The following is a 23,470-nucleotide window of genomic DNA, read 5'->3' on the forward strand; positions in this document are numbered from 1 at the left end:
ATTTTATTTTATGTACGCTGAGAGCATATACACCAAGACAAATTCCTTGTGTGTCCAATCACACTTGGCCAATAAAAATTCTGTTCTATTCTATTCTATTCTATCCACAGATAAAGGGAAAGGAAGAAGTCAAGGTATCTGGCTAAACACCAGAGGACTGATACTTCTATTCCATTTTAGGAATGTATCCAGCTGTATACCTTATATACCTGTATCCAGTCCCTTTCTCTCAGACCTTGAAAGGAGGTAATGACAAACCTCTTCCAAAAACAATGTTGCCAAAAAAAATATAGTGACTTATCCAAGCAGTTGCCAGGACTTGAGGCTGCCTGAAAGAAGCAGAGTATCAATGTTTATGAGAAATGACAATTTCAGGAGGGAAATGTTAAAAAGGATTCTTTTGTAAACTCTGAATGTTTAGCTAGCCGTATTATGGATTAATCAATCAATCCGAAAAGAATTGGAAGGGAACTTGGAGGTGTTCTAGTGCCCTACCTGCTGTGGCTAGAGGTGGAGCTCTTGCTTCACAAACAAGAGGTTGTGAGTTCAATCCTAAGTAAAGGCAGATGTAGGGTCTTCTGATTCTGCAGGTGTTGGACTAGATGACCAATAAGGTTCCTTCCAACTCTGTTAATTTGATATAGTCCAACCTCCTGTTCAAGCAGGAGTTTTCTTAAAGCATTAGAGGAACTAACATTAGAGGGAAGCTGTTTCATATAGGAAAACAGTATGAAAAATAAAACACATGTAAACCTCCTCTGCATTTCAGTTGTTATCCCCAATTGCATTACACTGTGATACTGACTTTATTTAACAAAAAGAATTCTCCGTGTGTAGAATGTTACAATTGCCAAATATCCTTATTTAGCATCTGTAAAATATATTAACAGTAATTAGAAGTGCAGGACATTGGATAAGCTTGCCTCCATCCCAACCATCCCTTTCTACCATATTTTCATGTAAAAAAATGCAGTGAATAGAATATAAACAACATTAAAAAATTGTCACAATCACCACAGTTTAGAAAGGACAGATTTTATATTCTTATTTCTCATGCTATAGATGATTGGATTGAACAGGGATGGAAGGAGGGCATACAGAACAGTCAACCCAAAATCTAAGTAAGACGGAGTATTAGAAGAAGGTCTCAGATTGGCAATGCATCCACTTAGTAATAATATAGATACTACTGTAAGATGGGGAATACAAGTGGATAAGGCTTTTTGCCTTCCTTTTTCAGAAGGTATTCTTAACACTGTCTTGAAGATCACTGCATAAGATAAGACTATAAAAGTAAAACAACCTAGCCCAGCAATAACACTGGCCACAAGAATTCCAACCTCAGGCAGATTTATGTCAGAGCATGAAAGTTTTAGCAAATTTGGAATTTCACAAAAGAATTGATTGACCACATTAGAACAAAAAGGGACGGAAAAAGTAGCAGTGGTATGTAACATTCCATAGAGGAGACCTGTAACCCACACCAAAATTATTATTTCAGTACAGTATTTCCAATTCATCACCATTTCATAGTGCAATGGATGGCAAATGGCAACATACCGATCATATGCCATGACTGTCAGGAGGGAAAAATCAGAACCTTCAAAGCAGAGAAAGAAAAAGTATTGAGTAACACAACCAAAGTAAGAGATGTGTCTAGTGTCCATGAGAGAATTTATCATAGATTTGGGCACAATGACTGAAACAATGCCCAAGTCCTGCAGAGCTAAATTCATGAGAAAGAAATACATGGGACTGTGTAGTCGATGGTCTAAAGCAATTGCAGAGATTATTAGAAGGTTTGTTGTTACAGTTGCCAGATATAACACAAAGAAGAAAAAGAAATGCAAAAGCTGCAGATGCCGATTTTTTGAGAATTCCAGAAGCAGAAAGTGAGGCACTGTCGTTTGGTTCTCCATGTTTTATTTATGACCAAGTAGGCATAACTGCAAGGAAAGAAGGGAGAAAATTCAATTAGATGGATTTTGGAGGTGGCATTGTGATATGTGGTGGCAATAAAATACATCAAGAAATGTAAAGCTTGGACCGAATGAACCGGGGAGTGGAGGCAGTTAGATCATGTAAAGACAGAGTTATGGGATGGGGATATTAGAGCGCACACTTGTCATTTATTAACATCCATACTAAAGAATTAACTATCAACCACACAATTCTACAGGAGAATTCCAATGTATGATGCTTTGTGCTTCTAGGAAAAGGGGAATGTAAATCTACCCAATAAATATAAAAACATTTTACTATATCTCTGACTGGGAAATCTTGAGAACACATATTTTCTTTTTGTATAATCTCTCTGTGTGTGTTTATGTAAGTGATGGCAATACTTTTATTTCAATTTCTATAGAGATATTAGGCTAAAATAATAGCATAAAAACCTTTTAAACTAATATATAAATAGAAGATAACTTATCTGCACTCCTACAGAATTGTGGTAGGGTTGAAAATTGGACAATCCTATGTATGGTGCTCTGTGCTTCCAGAAGAAATGGAGTGTAAACTTAGCCAATAAATATAAAAATAATTAGCTCTGTCTGCTATTTGGAAATATGGAGAGCAAATATTTGTACTTTTATAATTTCTCTATATGTACAGTGATACCTTGTCTTACGAACCCCTCATCATACAAACTTTTTCAGATACGAACCTGGGGTTTAAGATTTTTTTGCCTCTTCTTCCAAACTATTTTCACCTTATGAACCCACCGCTGCCGCTGGGATGCTCTACCTCCGGACTTCCGTTTCCAGGCAAAGGCTCCCCTCATTGGGAAACCTCACCTCCAGGCCTTCCGTTGCCAGTAAAGCACCCATTTTTGCGATGCTGGGATTCCCCTGCTGGGATTACTGTGGTAAATCCACAGTAACTGAATTTAAACATGCCTGGGATAAACATATATCCATTGTAAGATAAAATACAGGAAATAGTATAAGGGCAGACTAGATGGACCATGAGGTCTTTTTCTGCCATCAGTCTTCTATGTTTCTATGTTTCTATGATTCCTCTGCAGCATCGCAAAAACGCGGAAGTCTGGAGGTGGGGCGTTTCAGCTTGCAAAAGTGGTGAATTTTGGGCTTGCATTCATTAATCGCTTTTCCATTGATTTCTATGGGAAACATTGTTTCGTCTTATGAACTTTTCATCTTACGAACCTCGTCCCTGAACCAATTAAGTCCATAAGACAACATATCACTGTATTTATGTAAGTGGATTGGCAATGGTTGTTTTTTTCAATTTTCCTACCAGATATTATGCTAAAATATTAGCATAAAATCATAAGCTAATGAAAATTCAGTTTGAAAAGGCAATATCCCATCCAATAGAAACCAATATTTGTAATAGAGTTTAGAAAGAAAATCTCAGCATTTTTTTCAACAATGTCAAATGCTATGCAAGTACATTTTTAACAATATTATTTAACTTAAAAACAGAGAAATAAAAAGAGGTTTTTTCATATACAGATATATTATCAGACAATTTTGCTTTTGCTAATTCACCTATTAGTGATCAGTTCATGCATGATGATTTGTTCCAAATTTCTGTAAATTCTGTAAATTGCTTTTAAATGTTTATAATTATGTGGAAAAGGTACCGATGTTAAATATGTAGTTAATTCAATATTTAAATCCTACACAAAAATCTTTTCAAATGGAATTCTATATCTTTAGATATACTGAGTTCCAATTTCTGAAAAACAGACCATAAATTAACCTTTGTTCTCTTCCTGCAAATTGTTTAACTTCTTATTACATTATATCAGAAAACTACAGTATCTTATAAAATTATTAACTTAAATTCTCCTCCAGCAGAAAGTTATAAAACCAACCCTGAAATATAACACATAAGATATATTGAAATAACAATTTGCACCAGAAAAGATGGAAATACCCTTTTTTCTTAAACATTCAAAATAACTAAAAAAATGTCTCTATATAGATGGTATATTCCATGCTTTTAAGAGTTAGATATCTTACCACTAAGTAAATGCTCTCTCGTTATCTGCAGTTGTAGAGATTTCTGTTTTGATTTATATTAGTCTTTCTTTTGTTTCCCTCAAGAGATTTGTACACAAAAATAAAACTGAGTCATATGTGCTTATTAGCAGAATTGGTCATTAAGAATACCATAGCTATATCTCATGATCCTTGGCAAATGTATATTTTCTTTTATGTATATTGAGAGCATATGCACCAAAGAAAAATTTGTTGTGTATCCAATCACACTTGGCCAATAAAAATTTCTATTCTATTCTATTCTAATTATTACTATTCTCTGAACTGGCCACTGCAACCACTATCGACTTGCCCAAACCAGATGAACCAGGAGTATTTCACCCATGGTTTTATTGTTGTTTATAGAAAATTTAGATATTGGAAATATGGTAGAACATTGCATGATATTTAAGATATAAAAATTCTATTCTATTCTTTGCTGATAATTGATAGTTGCAAAATTGATCTCGCCTTCCCACTTGACCACTTCACCAGAAGAACATCAAGAAGCAATTTTCAGTATTTTTCAGCATCTTTTATCATATTTCAATATCTTTTAAATATCTCTAAATTGGTAGGATTACTAACTGTCTCTATGCAATTCAGGCAATTCAGTAGTTTTGGTTGGTTGAACAAATAAAAGTCATAACTGGAAAATGCAGAACATCCTACTGGAAGGACACTGCATGTAATAAAAAGTACAATATTTTTATTCTCTTCTAAGTTAATAGAAAGGAAAGCTATGGTATTATAATATGTGGGCAATGACAATGGTGGGTTCTTACTTACCTTGCCACCAATTCACTTTATCTCATGCCATGCCAAAAACCAATGTTTTGCACATCTTCATGAGCAAAAAACAACTCCCTCCCCCCAATGTCCATACTGCTCCCACCTTATTGACTTTCCGTAAGGCCACAAAGACCTGGCTTTGCTGACAGGCCTGGGGGCCATGAACCAATAACAACTATGGCCAAATTGGATGAATGTTTAGTATGCATGTTGGGTTAGTTTATCATGTTTATTAGGATTTTTAATTAAATCTCCTCCAGATTTCCATAATTTTCCTTATTCACATTAAACCCTGACCTTCACTTCACTAAACATCAGGAATTGTCAGCCTGTGGAATTCCAGAGCTATCAAACATTCATATTTAGCATCCATAAAATGCTTTGGCAATAATTAAGGATGCAATACAGGGAGTTCTATTCTATTCTGTTCCGTTCCGTTCCGTTCCGTTCCATTCTATTCTATTCTATTCTATTCTATTCTATTCTATTCTTCACATAAGTAAAAGAAACACCAACACTGTAGGAAACAGAAAAGAAAACATGAAAAGTCTGCAGAAGAGGGGTGGCATACAAATCTAATAAATAAATAAATAAAATAAATAAAGGAAACATGTGATATTATTTTTTTTACAATAAAAATGACTGAATTGAACAGGAGGGGGGGAAGGGGGAATATGGAGCAGTCAACCCAAAATAAAAATAACATGGTGTGTTAGAGGGAGGCCTCCCACAGGCAATACATGAACTTAATATTAATATTATGAAATGGAGAATACAAATGGATAAGGCTTTTTGCCTACTTTAATTAGAAAGCATCTTTAATACTGCCTCAAAGATCACAATCATAAAAATAAAAAACCTAGTGCAGCAGTAATACTGGCCAAAACAATTCCAACTTCATGTAGATTGAAGTTAGAACCAGATAATTTTAGCCACTGTGGACTTTCACAGAAGAACTGGTTGACTGGTTGAAGTGGTTGACAAATATTTGAACAAAACAGGGTGTAAAAAGCGCCAATGCTTTGCATTGTACCATAGATACAATTAAATACTAACTTAAAAACCTAATGGATTTTTGACTTAGCCATCTTATTCCCATTGTCGCGGCAACTGTGGACAATAATCAGGGAAGCAACAGTAGGAGACATCCTTTATATCTAGACTGGGCATCTAGACTATATTTGGACCATTAATTTTGACATGAACTATAAAGAATTCCTGCAGAGGCCCATTTTAAGTACAGTATTTCCCTGTTTCAATAGGACCTCTCCAATAGTGTCTATTGGGAGGAAAAGAATAACTACTGGTCATATAAAGACAGGGAAACAAGTACCAACATCTTTTTACTCATTATGGCTCCTCCTATGCTTGCTTGCATCCTCTCGAGGGCGATTGTAGTTGCTTTATTAATTTTTTTTATTGTAATAGAGATATATATTCTTCTTGTGATTGTGGTTTATAATTTTCATATGGGGATTTTATATCATTTTAAATATTGTTTTTAAATCAATTGTAAATGTTATTTTATTGTAGGGGCGGGAGTGTGGTTGGAGTGTAACTGATTATGCATATGTATTATGATAGTGATGGGGTATTATTCATTGATTAAATACAAATTCTTGTTCTTAATTATAGTAAGGGGGATTAATTTTAAGATGAATGATTGAATATGATTGGATGGAGAGGAAGTTTGGGATGTATGAGATAAATGGGAGGGCCAGCTGGCCTGATGTTTTGGAGGCAGGAGGAGCAGGGGAACCCATCTCTGGGGTGGCAGAAGGACAGAATATTCCAGGCTTGCTAGGGAGAGGCAGATATGGCGGGAGACATGGGGTAGGTCGTTCCCGGGGAACAAGAGTTCGCTGCTTAAAAGCGATCGCTTGGTCTGGCCCCATGAACTCAGCCCGGGCTGCTGGTGACAATGAAATCTGGACCCTAGGCTCAGGCTGTTTCTGCTAAACACCAGATCGGTTGTAAATAAAAGTTCCCTTATCCAGGATTTACTCCTGGATGAGGTGACAAGATGTGCACACAATGTCACCCTGATTGCATCTGCAGAATCCCACCCTGCCACCATGTTTAGGGTGATTCGCTCTCTCCTTAACCAGAGGGGAGTCGACAAACCCTTGCAGGATACTGCTGAGGATTTTAACAAGATTTTTGCAGATAAAATCACTCAGATGTGAACAGACCTTGGCTTTATCCAATTGGAATGCAGTGTCAGCTGATAATGAGTCAGCCGAGATGACAGGGGCCCATCCTAGTCCACCTGTATGGGAGGAGGTAGACCTGGTAACATGTGATGGTGGACAAGGCCATTGGAGCTGTGAATTCCACCACCTGTTTATTGGACTCGTGTCTGTTATGTCCACAGTTAAATAATAAAGAATTGTTTCTAGGTAAATTTCCAATACTTGTTGTTAAGCAGAAATCATCCAAAGTAATGTAAACTGTTTACCTGTTTCCTATTGGTTGTTGTATTTGGCGCCAAGATCGGATAGCTGTCAGCCGCGGCTTGTTGCTGGGCTAAATGTTATAAATAGGACGGCTTCTGGTCTTACGCGTCTTCTGCTGGAAGCGCAGCTGAGTGAAAGTGTTACAGCCGCTTGTTAACCTCCTGCTGTGAATAAAGAAAAGAATAGAAGAAATCGTGTATTGCATTTCTTACAGTGGCGACGAGGGTCTAGAGGTGATTTTTTTTAAAACAAAAAAATCATAATGTCGACCCCATCGATCATCCAACCTCCTGAGTTATTTGACCCCGAGAGGTCAACCTGGACTGCCTATATGGCTAAATTTGAAATATTCCTTGAGGCAGCAGGAATGAAGGATGCTGAAGATGGGAGAAAACGAGCCCTTTTTCTTAACTACTGTGGCTCTCAAATTTTTGATTTGGCGGGCACTTTGACTGATCCTGAGCCTGCTAACTCTGTGCCATGGGACACGCTGAGAGAAAAATTGGCATCTCATTTTAAACCCACAAAGCCTGCGAGGGTTTACAGGCACCAATTCTCCCGTACCTCTCAGGCTGAGGGAGAGTCCATTAACCAATTTGCTACTCGTCTTAGGACGATTTTAGCTAAATGCCAATTCGAGAATCCTGAAGCTCGATTGACTGATGCCATTATTTTCGGCATGCGAAATGTCACAATTCGAAACAAACTTTTGGCAGCGGAAGATTCCACCTTGCAGGATGTCATCAAAGCTGCTCAAACAGCTGAGGTAGCCGAAGCCGCTGCAGCTGACCTCAAATCAAATGACAAGCTGCCAACTGTTTGTAAAATCTCTGACACTCATTGCACCCCAGGGAATCGTCTCCACGACTACCACCCTCAAGACCTCGATTCCTATGAAGACTACTGCTGTCAAATACGAGGACCACCAGCGAGACAGCCCTGTCAGCCGTTCCAGCCCTGTGCCGGATGCCGAGGCCAGCACCCGAGATCCAGATGCCCCTTCAAAGATGCCTTCTGCCGCTGCTGCGACAAGCGCAGCCACATTGCCGCTGTCTGCCGGGCCACTCTACCAGATGATCTCTCTGGCAACCAAGAATTACTACCCACCTTTTCTTCCCAACACTATTATCGCCCCTTCAGGCAGCAAGGCAGAGGAACCAGACATCCGTGGACCCCCCGAGGTAATAACCCATACTCCGACTGTGGCACCTATTTCTCCCCCCCCAATAAAATTGTTGTCCCGATCCTCCTCAATCACCTGCCTTGCCACATGGAACTTGACACTGGCTCAAAGTTCACTTTAATGCCGTGGCATAAGTTGCGGCTCTATGTGCCAGCATTGTCTCGAGACTCTTTACAGCTGTTGGACATTGCCATTAATGACTTTCAGGGACACCCTATTCAGGTATTGGGGAGAATTAGAATTCCTGTCACTTTTAAAAATGTTCACCATGTGTTGCCAATTTTAGTTGTTGAAGGGGCAAATCACTCCCTTTTGGGTCTGGATTGGATGGCTCCTTTGGGTTTGGCTGTCACTGGCCTCCACAAAATAACCACCTGGGGAACGCCTAATTTCATACTCGAATTTCCAGAGGTATTTCAAGAGGGTTTGGGCACGTATAAGGGTCCTCCTATTTCTTTTTCATTGGATCCTAATGTCCCTCCCCTTCGTTTAAAGCCACGGAGAGTCCCACTGCCTTTATTAGAGAATCTGGATGCTCAATTGCAGAAGCTGCAGAGGCAAGGCATCCTAGTCCCGGTTGAACATGCCCCTTGGGAAACCCCTATTGTAACCCCATTAAAGCCGGACGGCTCACTCAGAGTATGTGCAGATTATAAATCAACCCTTAACAAAGCGTTGCAGCATAACTCATACCCCATACCAGTTGTACAGCAGTTGCTGCATACCCTAGGGGCTGGAAAATTATTTGCAAGGCTGGACCTTGCCCAGGCATACCAGCAGTTAATCGTTGATGATGCCACAGCATTGGCACAGACGATTGTTATACATCGGGGCGCTTTGAAGTGTACACGGTTACAATTCGGTGTCAGTGTAGCCCCTGGTATTTTCCAAAGGTTGATGGAAAGACTGCTGAGTGGGCTTAAAGGGGTGGTCCCCTATTTTGTCGACATCCTAATTTGTGGGGACACCCTTGCGCAGTTGTATGGCAGAATTAGGCAAGTTCTCTCTCGTCTACGGGATAAGGGTTTGAGACTTAAGCCAGAAAAATGTGTGTGGGAAACACCATCCGTTGAATTTTTGGGGTTCCGCATAGACTCACAGGGAATCCACCCCACAGACGACAAAATAAAGGCCATCAAGGATGCACCAGCCCCCACATGTAAAGCGGAACTGCAAGCCTTTCTAGGTCTTTTAAATTTTTATTCCGTCTTTTTGAAGCAAAAGGCATCCGCAGCTGAGCCGCTTCATAGGCTCCTCCACAAGGGGGCAGTTTGGGAATGGGGAGAGAAACAACATCTAGCTTTCACAGCTGTCAAAAATCTATTGACATCGAATAGTGTTGTTATTCAATACAGCTCGACCCTACCACTTAGACTTACATGCGATGCTTCACCGTACGGCGTTGGGGGGGGGTGCTTGCTCATGTATTCCCTAATGGTCAAGAAGCCCCAGTGGCTTATTTCTCGAGAACATTATCTATGGCCGAACGGAATTATGCTCAAATCGACAGGGAAGCATTGGCACTAGTGGCAGGGGTGAAGAAATTTCACCACTATTTATTAGGTCGCCCTTTCCAATTGGTTACTGACCACAAACCCCTCCTAGGTTTGCTAGCCACTGGTCGCCCTACTCCTCCCTTTATGTCTCCGCGGATGTCTAGGTGGGCAATATTCCTCGCTGGGTATGATTATGTGCTCATTCATAAAGGTGGCTCAAGCATAAACCATGCTGATGGACTGAGCCGCTGCCCCTTAGGTCAGAGGGTAGAGGACCCAGCCCCTGCAGCTGATGTCCTCCTCATAGATTTAAATACTGACCCCTTGGTTACAGCCAAAGAAGTGGCTGTAGAAACAAAAAAAGATACTACCTTACACAGGGTACTACAATATATTTTAAAAGGTTGGCCACCTAATGGAGAAGACCCAGGTGTGGGGGAGTACAAAACTAAACGTTTGGAGCTGTCAGTCATGCATGATTGCATTCTATGGGGTGACAGAGTGGTCATTCCCACTGCTTTAAGGCCACAAGTCATAAAGATGTTGCATCTGGGTCACCTGGGGGTGGTTCGAATGAAAGCTCTGGCCAGAGGTTATGTATGGTGGCCTGGATTAGATAATGCAATTGAGGATTGGGTTGCCACTTGTGCACAGTGTCAAGATTCGAGACCTAATCCACCTAAAACCACCCCTGCAATGTGGGACATGCCCCAAAGTCCATGGTCAAGAGTACACATAGACCTGGCAGGACCGGTAGGCCACCAGATGTTCCTCATCATAGTGGATGCCTACTCTAAGTGGTTAGACATTATTTTGTTGGGATCCACTACTTCTACTGCTATTATAACTGCTTTAAGAAAATTATTTTCCATACATGGGTGTCCAGACGTTCTAGTGTCGGACAATGGGCCCCAATTCACATCAAGGCAGTTTGAGGTGTTCTTGGCACATCTAGGGGTCAGACATGCTTTAACATCGGCCCACGCAGCCTGGTCTAATGGGATGGCGGAGAGATATGTGCGTGTGGCCAAAGAGGCCATTAAAAGGTCATCACCAGGGGAGATGCAAGAGAGGCTGGACACCTTTCTCCTTACTCAACATATTACACCCAGTTTGACCACTAACAAAAGTCCAGCCGAGCTGCTTATGGGGAGGAAGTTGAGGTCTCCCCTGGACAGACTGCACCCCTCTTTTGTGCAATTCAAAAATGTAAATATGACTATTCCAGAAAGGGCAATGTGCATAGGTCAATCAGTTTTTGTTAAAAACTTTGACAGGGGCCAGCAATGGGAACGTGGCACTGTGACTGAACAACCTGGCCCAAAGACTTACATGGTCAAGTTAACTGATGGACGTCTGTGGAAAAGACACATAGACCACATAAGGGAAAGACAGGAGACAGCCAGTTTGAGACAAAATGGGAATAACAATAATAATGGGGCTTCTACTCCTTCACTCCCCGCAGGGAGTTACAACAGACCGGGCAGAAACCAGGAACAAATAGACTGGGACTTACCTGGGCACTCTGACCTCTCCAGCGCTGCCCCTTCTCTACCACCTGTCAGTCGTGGAGAACCGTATGCATCAGGACATGAGGAACCCTCCTCTTCCGTAGACACCCAAGTATCCCATGATCCTCGCCGGTCAGACAGGACACCCCGAAGACCTGCCCGGTTGGATGATTATATTACTTATTTGACAGAATAAAAACTAACCAGAAGGGGGAGGGGTGTTATGTCCACAGTTAAATAATAAAGAATTGTTTCTAGGTAAATTTCCAATACTTGTTGTTAAGCAGAAATCATCCAAAGTAATGTAAACTGTTTACCTGTTTCCTATTGGTTGTTGTATTTGGCGCCAAGATCGGATAGCTGTCAGCCGCGGCTTGTTGCTGGGCTAAATGTTATAAATAGGACGGCTTCTGGTCTTACACGTCTTCTGCTGGAAGCGCGGCTGAGTGAAAGTGTTACAGCCGCTTGTTAACCTCCTGCTGTGAATAAAGAAAAGAATAGAAGAAATCGTGTATTGCATTTCTTACAGTGTCCCTCCTGGCTGCTTTGTTGAGGAAGGGGAACTTCTTGGCTCCCTACAAGGAGGCACTTGTGCACCCCCCCCCCTGAAGAAGCTTTCCATGCATCCAGCAGTGTTTAACAACTATTGTCCTGTTTCCAATCTTCCCTTTATGGAGAAGGTTGTTGAGAACGTGGTGTTGCTCCAGCTCCAGTGGTCCTTGGATGAAGCCAATTATCTAGGCCCTCAGCAGTCTTGATTCATGTCAGGCTACAGCATGGAAACTGCTGTGGTCATGCTGATGGATGATCTCTGGGGGTCTGGGATGGGGATTTATCCCCTATCCTGGTGTTCCTTGACCTTTCAGCAGCTTTTGATACCATCAACTATGGTATCCTTCTGTGCCAACTGGAGGGGTTAGGAGTGGGAGGCACCATCCTAGGGTGGTTCTCTTCCTACTTCTCCAGTCGGTTGCATCAGTGTTAGGGAGAGGTCAGAGGTAGACTCCAAGTCCTTCCCTTGTAGGGTTGGTCCTCTCCCCCTGATGTTTAATATTTACATGAAACCGCTGGGTGAGATCTTCCAAGGGCATGGGGTGAGTTGTCATCAATTGCTGATGACACCCAGTTATATATCTCCACTCAGTGTCTACTTGGTGAAGCAGTAGAAGTGATGTGCCAGTGTCTGGATGCTGCTAGGGTCTGGATGGGTGCTAACAGGCTCAAACTCAATCCTGACAAGATGGAGTTTTGCCTCCCAAGGACATGTCCACCTCTCCATCTATCGACCTGGGGGTGGAATCTCTGACCTCCTCATTGTCATTGTCTTATATAGGTCTGGTTTACCCTTTGACATATTATACATTTATTTACCACCTGTTGTGTTGTGGTATATATTTTTATCCCGGCAATATTTTTTGATACTGTGTCTATCAATCCTTGGGTTCCGCAATGACTCCCCTCATGTAATCTTTCCACTATTCTCTTAAGATAAAGTTGGTTCAATACTTGTCTTCTACCTGGGAAGAATCATTTCCCATCCTTCCCCTCCTGTCCTCCTATATACTTTAGTTTTTCCTGTTCAGCTTCACTAAATAGCAGAACTCCTTCAGGATCTAATATGTGAGGAATCAGAACAAACACTCCTACTTCCTCTCCCTGTCCACTGCTTGAGCCTCTATATCCGCTAAACTGTTTCCTTTTTTATCTTCTTCTTCCTCCTTTTGATGTGCTCACATATGAATTATAGCAATTTCTTGTGGCTCTTTTAAGGCTTCCAAAATTTAATTTATTAACTCAAAATGTATTAAATTTTTTCCTTGACTTGTCACATATCACCTTTCCTTCCAAATTTCCCCAAAAGTGCGTACAACTCTAAAAGTATATTTTGAATCAATATACAGTGGTACCTCTACTTATGAACTTCTCTACTGATGAACTTTTTGAGATAAGAACTGAGTGTTTAAGTTTTTTTTACCTCTTCTTATGAATAATTTTTCACTTACGAACCCGAGCTGACACTACTGGGATTCTCCAACTCCTGACTTTTATTGCTGGCTGAAGTGTCTGTCATTCTGCTGCAGGGATTTCCCTTTGCTTCCTCCCGCTTGCGGGCACCACTGGGATGCTCCGTCTCCAGACTTCCGTTGCTGGCTGAAGCACCTGTCATTCTGCTGCAAGGATCCCCATTTGCTTCCCCATGCTTGCCAGTGCCACTCTGCCTCTGGACTTCCATTGCTGGCCAAAGCACCAGTCTTTCTGTGCAGGGATCCTCCTTTGCTTCCCCCAGTGGAGGTGCAACTGCAGACGCTCCTCCCTGGACAGCCAACAGGATGGAATCCTGGAAGAGCCCACAAGTTGTGTGCTGAAATTTGATGAAAAAGTTCACACAAGCCATTTGGACAAAGAAAACAGAAGTGTTTATTCTCTCTGGGTATACCAAACACGATTTGCAAAGCATGGTACTCTTCCACTTAGAAGAGATACCGGATAGAAGCAAAAAAGCAGGTTAATACCTATCACAGAGATACACACAATTCCTGCCTAAACACATCGTGTTTCCTTTCTCCTAAAGATGAATAGTACCTTATATGATTTATCATATGCCCTAAACAGATACAAGTTGGGTAAACAGTACCTTCTACAAGAGCAGCCGACTCTTGTCTTCTTAAAACAAAACGTAAACAGCAGACACTTATCTTCCTAAACCAAAACTTAGACTATTTCATACATATATATTTCCGGTTCCGGTGGGAGGAGGAGGGTGGAATATAGCTCCACCGGACTACGGCTAAACATCAAAGAAAATATAGGAACCCCCCCGTTGAGTCAGCAACTGCTTTGAAGTTCTGGGGAGGCGAAGTGTCCCCGTTTCCAGAAATCCTAGATTCGGCGGTGTTCGTGGCGGTGGCGAGCAGTTTGGCCACGAACACGCCTGGAGTCGGGTTGGCGGAGACACGGAGGAATGGCGGCCGCTATTTACAACTATTTACAACTATTTACAACTGAGCCGCGCTGCCGAGAGTGAGTCGGGTGAGTCGGAGAAGGGAAGAGTGGAGGACCGTGACGGCCAGGGAGAGGGAGAGGGAGCAAACCAAGAAACAACTGGCTTGGACGACCCAGACTCCGGGGGAAGTCTTTTTTGGAGGAGGTCTCCTGAAGCTGATGGTCCCCTGGAGGGGTCTCGAGTGTGCAAGGAAGGACAGCTGACGGGAGGAGAGAGCGTGCACCGAGAGGAAAGGAGAGAGGGGAGAAAGAGGGGCGACGTCTGAAATTGCCCTCCCCCCACTGCATAGACCCGAGACGCCAAGGAGCTGTATGGTGGGAGCACCCGGCGCCGGAGGGACTATGGAGGAATGAACTAGTGGGAGGAAGGAGAGGAAAGAAAGAGGAAAGAAAGAGGAAGGAGGAAAGAGGAACTGAGACTGAGGCTGTGCCTGAAGCTCGCCCCACTGAGCCCACATGGAGTTTCTATTAAGACCTCATAAGACTGCAGAGGGTCTGGAGACCTGGAAGCATTGTAAGAGCAGAGGAGAGGAAGTGACTGAGAACCCAGAGAAAGACCTGAGAGTGCCAGCCAGTGGCAGTGGCTGGCACCAAAAACTTAATAACAATATGCCAAGATTTCTCCCTCAACAACATTTTTCCCCTGATCAATTCCTTTCCCCCCAGAACTCACCTTTAAGAACTGGTGTCAGTATTGCTGGCTTGATGGATAGTTGATTTTTAATTATTCCTATATTTTTAGCACTTTAGAACTGTGCACTTTACCAACTTTAATTAATAGCTAAGCTCTGATTTTATATTATTAACTATTAATCTATGAACTTTTTATTCCTATTTTATATTGTGATATATATTATTAGTATTTTAATTATTACTAATTTAATTCATTTTAATATCACTAGGGGGTTTTGTAATTAATGGATGATTGGGGTAAATATGGGACGAATGACTGGTATGAATGCAATGGTTGGGGCGGGTGGGATTATGGTATGAATGTGATAAATGGAAGCAGTATGAATGATAGACTTTGCCCACCTGACGCCGGAGAGGCGGGAGGGGAGGGGGCACTAATCTCTGGGGAGACAGAGGGTCAGAATATTCCTGTGTTGCTGGGGAGAGGCAGATATGGCGGGGGCCGCGGAGTTAGCCGTTCCAGGGGAACGAGGGACCGTTGCTTAATAACGATCCCTTGTTCTGGCTCCGTGAGCCCAATCTTGGGTACTGGTGATGAGTGTAACTCTGGCCCTGGGCTCAGGTTGCTGCTGCTTAATGCCAGGTCGGTGGTAAATAAAGCTCTCCTCATCCGGGATCTGATCCTGGATGGGGAGGCCGACCTGGCATGTATTACTGAAACCTGGCTGGGCCCAGAGGGAGGTGTTCCTCTCTCTGAAATCTGCCCAGCTGGGTTTCAGATATGGCATCAACCTCGACCCCAGGGAAGGGGGGGAGGAGTGGCTATTATAGCCAGGGAGAGCCTTTGCCTACGTGGACTCATTGCTCCGGAAATTGCGGGTTGCGAGTCACTCTTGATGAAGTTGGACTTAGGGGTTCAGGTGGGCTTATTTCTCACGTACCTGCCTCCCAGCTGCGTGTCAAAAGCCCTGCCTGTGCTACTCGAGGAGGTAGCCGGGTTGGCGGTGGAGTTCCCAGGACTTATTGTCTTGGGGGACTTCAACCTGCCGTCACTCGGCGAAACCTCTGGGCTGGCACAGGAGTTCATGGCCACCATGACAGCCATGGACCTGACTCAAGTAGTACAGGGTCCGACTCATGAAGGGGGGCACGCACCCGACATGGTATTCCTTTCCGAGCAATTGAGTAATGGTCTGAGACTAAGGGGCTTAGAAGCAGTGCCTTTGTCATGGTCAGACCATTTTCTACTACGGCTTGACTTCCTGGCTCCAATCCTTCCCCGCAGGGAGGCGGAACCAATTAAGATGTTCCGCCCCAGACGCCTGATGGACCCAGAGGGCTTTCAGACGGCGCTTGGGGTTATTCCAGAGGCACTTGTCCACAGTTCGGCAGAGTCTCTTGCGAAAGCCTGGAACGAGGCTGCAGCAGAGGCTCTTGACCAGATTGCGCCTTTGCGACCTCTCCGTGGCGCTAGACCCCGTAGAGCTCCATGGTTCAACGAGGAGCTCCGGGAGCTGAAACGCCAGAAGAGACGTCTAGAGAAGCGATGGAGGAAGAGTAGGTCTGAATCTGATCGAACACTTGTAAGAGCTTTTATTAAGACTTACAAAGTGGCGCTCAAGGCGGCAAGATGCGCGTACCATGCCGCCTTGATTGCATCAGCGGAATCCCGCCCGGCCGCTCTGTTTAGGGTGACCCGCTCCCTTCTTAATCAGGGGGGAGTTGGGGAGCCCTTGCAGAGTAGTGCCGAGGACTTTAACACGTTTTTCGCTGATAAAGTCGCTCGGATTCGGGCCGACCTCGACTCCAATTGTAAAACAGAGTCGACTGACAACGAGTCAGTCGAGGTGACTGGGGCACGTACTTGTCCACCTGTCTGGGAAGAGTTTGATCTGGTGACACCTGATGAAGTGGACAAGGCCATTGGAGCTGTGAGTTCCGCCACCTGTTTACTGGATCCGTGTCCCTCCTGGTTGGTTTCGGCCAGCAGGGAGGTGACACGGAGCTGGGCCCAGGAGATTACCAACGCTTCCTTGGGGAGGGGAGTTTTTCCATCACTCTATAAAGAAGCGCTTGTGCGCCCCCTCCTCAAGAAGCCCTCCCTGGACCCAGCCGTACTTAACAACTATCGTCCAGTCTCCAACCTTCCCTTTATGGGGAAGGTTGTCGAGAAGGTGGTGGCACTCCAGCTCCAGCGGTCCTTGGAAGAAGCCGATTATCTAGGTCCCCGGCAGTCGGGTTTCAGGGCCGGTTACAGCACGGAAACCGCTTTGGTCGCGTTGATGGATGATCTCTGGCGGGCCCGGGACAGGGGTTTATCCTCTGTCCTGGTGCTCCTTGACCTCTCAGCGGCTTTCGATACCATCGACCATGGTATCCTTCTGCACCGGCTGGAGGGGTTGGGAGTGGGAGGCACTGTCCTTCAGTGGTTCTCCTCCTACCTCTCTGGCCGGTCGCAGTCGGTGTTAGTGGGGGGCCAGAGGTCGACTCCTAGGTTTCTCCCTTGTGGGGTGCCTCAGGGGTCGGTCCTCTCCCCCCTGCTATTCAACATCTACATGAAACCGCTGGGCGAGATCATCCAAGGACATGGGGTGAGGTATCATCAATATGCGGATGATACCCAGCTTTACATCTCCACCCCATGCCCAGTCAACGAAGCGGTGGAAGTGATGTGCCGGTGCCTGGAGGCTGTTGGGGCCTGGATGGGTGTCAACAGACTCAAGCTCAACCCGGATAAGACGGAGTGGCTGTGGGTTCTGCCTCCCAAGGACAATCCCATCTGTCCGTCCATCACCCTGGGGGGGGAATTATTGACCCCCTCAGAGAGGGTCCGCAACTTGGGCGTCCTCCTCGATCCACAGCTCACATTAGAACAACATCTTTCAGCTGTGGCGAGGGGGGCGTTTGCCCAGGTTCGCCTGGTGCACCAGTTGCGGCCCTATCTGGACCGGGACTCATTGCTCACAGTCACTCATGCCCTCATCACCTCGAGGTTCGACTACTGTAATGCTCTCTACATGGGGCTACCTTTGAAAAGTGTTCGGAAACTTCAGATCGTGCAGAATGCAGCTGCGAGAGCAGTCATGGGCCTACCTAGGTATGCCCATGTTTCACCATCACTCCGCAGTCTGCATTGGTTGCCGATCAATTTCCGGTCACAATTCAAAGTGTTGGTTATGACCTTTAAAGCCCTTCATGGCATCGGACCAGAATATCTCCGAGACCGCCTCCTGCCGCACGAATCCCAGCGACCGATTAGGTCCCACAGAGTGGGCCTTCTCCGGGTCCCGTCAACTAAACAATGTCGGTTGGCGGGCCCCAGGGGAAGAGCCTTCTCTGTGGCGGCCCCGGCCCTCTGGAACCAACTCCCCCCGGAGATTAGAACTGCCCCTACTCTTCCTGCCTTCCGTAAACTCCTTAAAACCCACCTTTGCCGTCAGGCATGGGGGAACTGAAACATCTCCCCCTGGGCACGTTTAATTTATGCATGGTATGTCTGTGTGTGTGACTGTTAGCATATGGGGTTTTTTAAATATTTAAATATTTTAAATTTGTCTGATTGCTTATGATTTGTTTTTACATGTTGTGAGCCGCCCCGAGTCTTCGGAGAGGGGCGGCATACAAATCTAAGTAATAAATAAAATAAATAAATAAATAATGTGTTTTCCCTTCGTGCAGGATTATTAGGAAGTATAGTGGCAATGCGGAAGACCATTATATTTTGAGAAATTAAGCCATATGTTTTGATTTCTCCTTCATATTTAAAAAAGACTAAAAGTTTATAGCCCATTCTGAGCTAACCTATTTGCTTTTTACTATTGCATGCTGAATAAAGTTCTCTTCCCACCCGCATGTGTCTGCATAGGGTGTAAATCTTGCCTTAGTTGTGTAGCTTTTCTCATCTGTGAATTTCTCAGACTTTCAATTCTCATCCCAGATTTATTTGCTACCTGGTCAAGGTAGGGTTTGTAATCTCATGACCATAGAATGAAAAACATGAAGTCATCATGCCAGATTTTAATAAAAACCCTAGTACTGGCCTTTAAGGTGGGAGCCTCTGCAGAGAGCCAACTGTTGGGTAATGCAGAAATTAGCCATGTTTTATGTGTGTTTTTTTGGAAATGAAGGTAAATATATGTATCCCAAGATAATGTTGCATAATCAAATTTGAGTTGGTCATCAGGAACAAAGTTTTATTCTTCCAAGCATTTGGGCTTGTGCTGAAGCCCATTGCCTGGGAACTTCTCTGTCTAGAATATGTGCATTCAGCTGTCAACGGCCCCTGTGCTGGGGCCGTGGTCTGGGGAGACGAGGGTGGCCACAGCCTGGGATCCTTTGGCCAGTATTAGGTCAGGTGCTATCCCTTGGGGGCTGCCCTCCACGCCTCTGGGATTTCACCTCCATCCCTCTGTCAGGGAAAGTATCTGGAAGGGGGAATATATTGATCTATTCTCCCTCCTTAACAGAGAAGTCCCCAAGAAAGAGAAAGAGGGGGAGGTGCAGGTGGACAAGCCTAAGAAGGTTAAGGTTAGCAGATGTTTCAGCTCTTGGCTGTATGCTTATCTGACTTATGCTTCCATAGTGATTCAGAGGGAGCCCGCTAGGGCTGCCTCGATGTTTAAATATATCAATTTGATTGCCCGTGCTCATTTTGAGTACAAAGGCACGATTTGGCATCACTATGACAAGGCTTTTAGAATGAGGGTAGCGTTCGACCCTACACTCCCCTGGGATATGGTTGTCCCCGATCTGTGGTTTGCTGCAACCCACATGTCAGGGAACGAGAATGGCGACCACACGGACAGTGGCCACTTCATGGAGGAGGAGCCGGTGGCGTCCCCTCCAGTTAAGACGGCTACAGGGGGTACGGTGAAAGCGCCCCCCCCATGTCATGAATTTTTGGCAAAAGGGGCGTGTTTTCACCCCTTTTGCAAATTCAGGCATGCCTGTGGGAACTGTGGGGGCTCCCACTCTACCAACGTTTGTACTAGGCCCAAAAAGGGTAAGGATAGAAAAGGGGGAGTCAGGCTAAGCAACCCCCGCCTACTGGGGGAAAAGGGTCCCAGCCCAATTAGGCTGGGAGTTTTGAAGGAATGGTTGGAGGATTACCACCCTCGCAGGAGAGCGGCTGCACTTCTGCAGGGTTTCTCAGAGGGTTTTAGGATCCCGTATGTGGGGATCTGGAAGGCCTTCATGTCTGACAACCTTAAATCGGTTGTGGGACATGAAGACATTGTTAGAGCCAAAATCCAGAAAGAGGTGGCCAAGGGCAGGGTAGGAGCCCTTATGGGTAAATGCGGCATTAAGTTGGCATTCTGGCTCCTCCCCATACACCCAGACGATTTCGAGCTCCTGGGCTTCCACTTCGAGGGAGGTTTTTATGTGGATAGAGCATTGCCAATGGGATGCTCCATATCTTGCTCTCTTTTTGAGAGCTTTAGCACCTTCTTGGAGTGGGCGCTCAGGAGACGCACTGGCCTGGGTTCGGTCGTTCACTACTTGGATGATTTCCTGTTGGCGGGGCCCGCGCGGTCGGAGCAATGTTTTGCTCTAATGCGGGCCTTTGAAGCCCTTTGCGCTCAATTGGCCCCTGAGAAGACCGAGGGCCCCGCTACCAGGATCACTTTTCTGGGTATCGAATTGGACTCAGATTGCCCCTAGAAAAGCTGGTTAAGATTCGGGGTAAGCTTAACTCAGTCTTAGTCGGAAGGTGGTCCTTCATCAGCTACAGGAACTCGCCGGGCTTCCTAATTTTGCCTGCCAGGTAATTGCCCCTGGCAGAGCATTTTCCCGGAGAGTATACACTGCGATGAAGGGGCTATGTTTGCCCCATCATCGTACCCACCTGAGCGCTAGTGTCAAAGACAACCTGCGGGTTTGGCAGGGTTTTCTGGCCCACTTTAATGGTCTGTCTTTTTGGAGACATGAGCTTCTTTTGGAAGCTGAGTTGCAGTTGTGCTCAGACGCTGCGGGGTTATACTAGGTGACCAGTGGGGTCATTCCGCTTGGCCTCTGGAATGGAGGGCCTCACCTCTGGTCAAGGATCTGACCTTTCTAGAGCTCTTCCCATTGATTGTAGCTTTAGAGGTCTGGGGTGAGCAGTTTAGGGACAAAACCGTACACTTCTGGTGTGACAACTTAGCAGTTGTCCATGTTGTGAATGCCCTGTCCTCTAAAAATGACAGGGTCATGTGGCTTGTCTGCCATTTCGTGCACAGGTCATTGTCCCTAAATGCCCTGTTTCTGGCCTGACACGTCCCTGGTCTAGATAACGGGATCGCTGATGCCTTGTCCCGTGGTCAGTTGTCCAGGTTTCGGACCCTGGCTCCATGGGCCCGCGCGTCACCAGAAGCCTTCCCCAACCCCCTTTGGAGCCTGGGCGGACTCTCGAGCAGTGGAGAGCAGAAGCCAACAGGGCCATGGCCCTCTCGGTGGCTCCAAGCACCTTGAGGGCATACCAACACGCAGGTAAGGAGTTTTGGGATTTCAGACAAGTTAGGGGTTACCCCCATATTTGGCTGGCCCCAGTAGATCACCTTATGGAGTTTTGCATGCAGTTTAGGCAACGTGGCCTTTCAGTTAGGACTATTAGGTCCAAGTTGGCAGGCCTCGCCTTTCTATCTAAGGCGGGTGGATTCTTGGACCTCTCTGGTGACTTCCGCATTCAGAAGATGCTGGAAGGCTGGGTGAGGGAGCGACCTGGGACCCCTGTAGATAGCCGACAGGCCTTGATGGTGCAGCAGCTGTCGCTTATTAACCAAGCCTTAAACAGCTTGTGTGCATCAGTGTATGAGGCCCGCCTTTTTCAGGCTGCGGCTTGCGTTATGTTTTTTGGGCCCCTTCGTGTCAGCGAGGCTATGGCCTCTTCCCAGGCTGATAGGTCTCTCCGTGCCTTCCAGTTTTCCGACTTGCAGTTTAGCGATAGGGGTGTCTCCCTCTTGGTGAGGCAATCTAAAACTGATCAGTTGCATAGGGGGGTTAGGATAGAGCTAACGGCTGCCACCGATCAGTCTGTGTGCCCGGTGGCAGCCCTTTCTCAATTCTGTAGTATGAGAGGAGCGGGGCAGGGGTACCTTTTTAAACATCAGGACGGTACCCCTTTGACCCGCTATCAATTTTGGGTTCTAATGTCCAGGGCTCTGGTCAGCATAGGTATTGACCCTGCCGGCTATGGAACACATTCGTTCCGTATCGGCGCTGCCACTAGTGCGGCAATATCTGGTTTCCCGAGTCAGAGGATTCGGGAGATTGGCTGCTGGCGGTCAGTGGCCTATTTGGGTTATGTACGGCCAGCTGAGGGTCTAGGGCAAGATCTCAAGCTAGGTAACCTCTATTTGCCCTCTTCCAGATAGCCCCGCCAGTATGAGACCGACGGCATTACTTTGTGGCCACAGCATGGTATTTTTGGCCGGCCACTCAGCAGCTAGAACCGCCGTGGAGACCCAGCTGTCACTGGGCCAATGGGTCAATGTCGTATGGATGGGGAGAAGAGGCCTGCAGTGGGAAGGTCTTCTCCCGCTACTCCTGGGAGGGCGGCACCCAGTAGCTGCGCCCAGGTGGTTGGTCTTGCACCTCGGTGGCAATGACTTGTGTATGCTTGGGGGTCTAGCTTTGATCTTCCAGGCTTGCGAAGATCTGTGGATGCTTCGCATTGTGTGGCCTACCACGCAAGTGGTTTGGTATGAGATCCACCTGAGGATCCTTTGGAGGGACGCCATTTCCCCTAGGGTCATTCACCGTGTTAGGAGGAGAGTGAATAAGGCTCTGGGTAAGGTGGTCAGAGAGTTAGGTGGTGTAGTAGTGGCCCATCCTCACATCACCATAGATCAGCCACGGCTTTACCGGGCTGACGGTGTTCACCTGTCAGATCAGGGGAACATCATCTTCTTACAGGACCTGCAGCGGTCACTGCGCGAGCTGGTGCAGTTAGAGGGGGAGTTGGGGGGCCAATATAGAGATCTCGCAACATCTCGGCCAACTTCAGGTGGCTTGGGCCTACCCAATGACGAGTCCGGGGCAGAGCCTGCCAGCCCTATAAAAGGGCTGGGCAGGCTCGAAAACCTTGTTTCGCTCCGGACTCGTCAAAAAGCAAACACCCACCCGCCCTCCCTATCTTGCAGTGTGGAACTGAGGGTCGCCCTAGGGGGCCAAATAGGAATTTTTGGTGGTCTTGGCATTTGCTACGACCATTTTTTCACCTATTCCACACTGTGGAGACGGATAAGCGGTTAGGGGGTGCTTCGCCCCTGTTTAGGCTAATTGGCTTACCTTTGGTCATTTGGGTAGGCAGGTTAGGGGCGGAAAACTGGGTGGTGGTTTAGCAACTGCTTGTTCTCCGTTGGGCATCTTTGGGAATGATTGACAGGTTCTCTCCAAAGGCTTGTGGTTT

The 23,470-nt window shown here is 45.6% G+C and overlaps 1 protein-coding gene across 1 annotated transcript; it reads right to left on the reverse strand.

Annotated features, from left to right (window-relative positions):
* Positions 1-1,010: 1,010 nt before the first annotated feature.
* Positions 1,011-1,919, reverse strand: LOC139175921 (olfactory receptor 14A16-like). The gene has a single exon (XM_070767318.1). The coding sequence runs from the start codon at positions 1,917-1,919 to the stop codon at positions 1,011-1,013; it is 909 nt and encodes a 302-aa protein (XP_070623419.1).
* Positions 1,920-23,470: the final 21,551 nt, after the last annotated feature.

Source organism: Erythrolamprus reginae, chromosome Z, assembly GCF_031021105.1.
Source record: "Erythrolamprus reginae isolate rEryReg1 chromosome Z, rEryReg1.hap1, whole genome shotgun sequence".
NCBI classification, from domain to species: domain Eukaryota; kingdom Metazoa; phylum Chordata; class Lepidosauria; order Squamata; family Dipsadidae; genus Erythrolamprus; species Erythrolamprus reginae.

Bases quoted from the DNA above. Each gene is read 5' to 3' on its own strand.
- LOC139175921 (XM_070767318.1), bottom strand. From the start codon at position 1,919: ATGGAGAACCAAACGACAGTGCCTCACTTTCTGCTTCTGGAATTCTCA.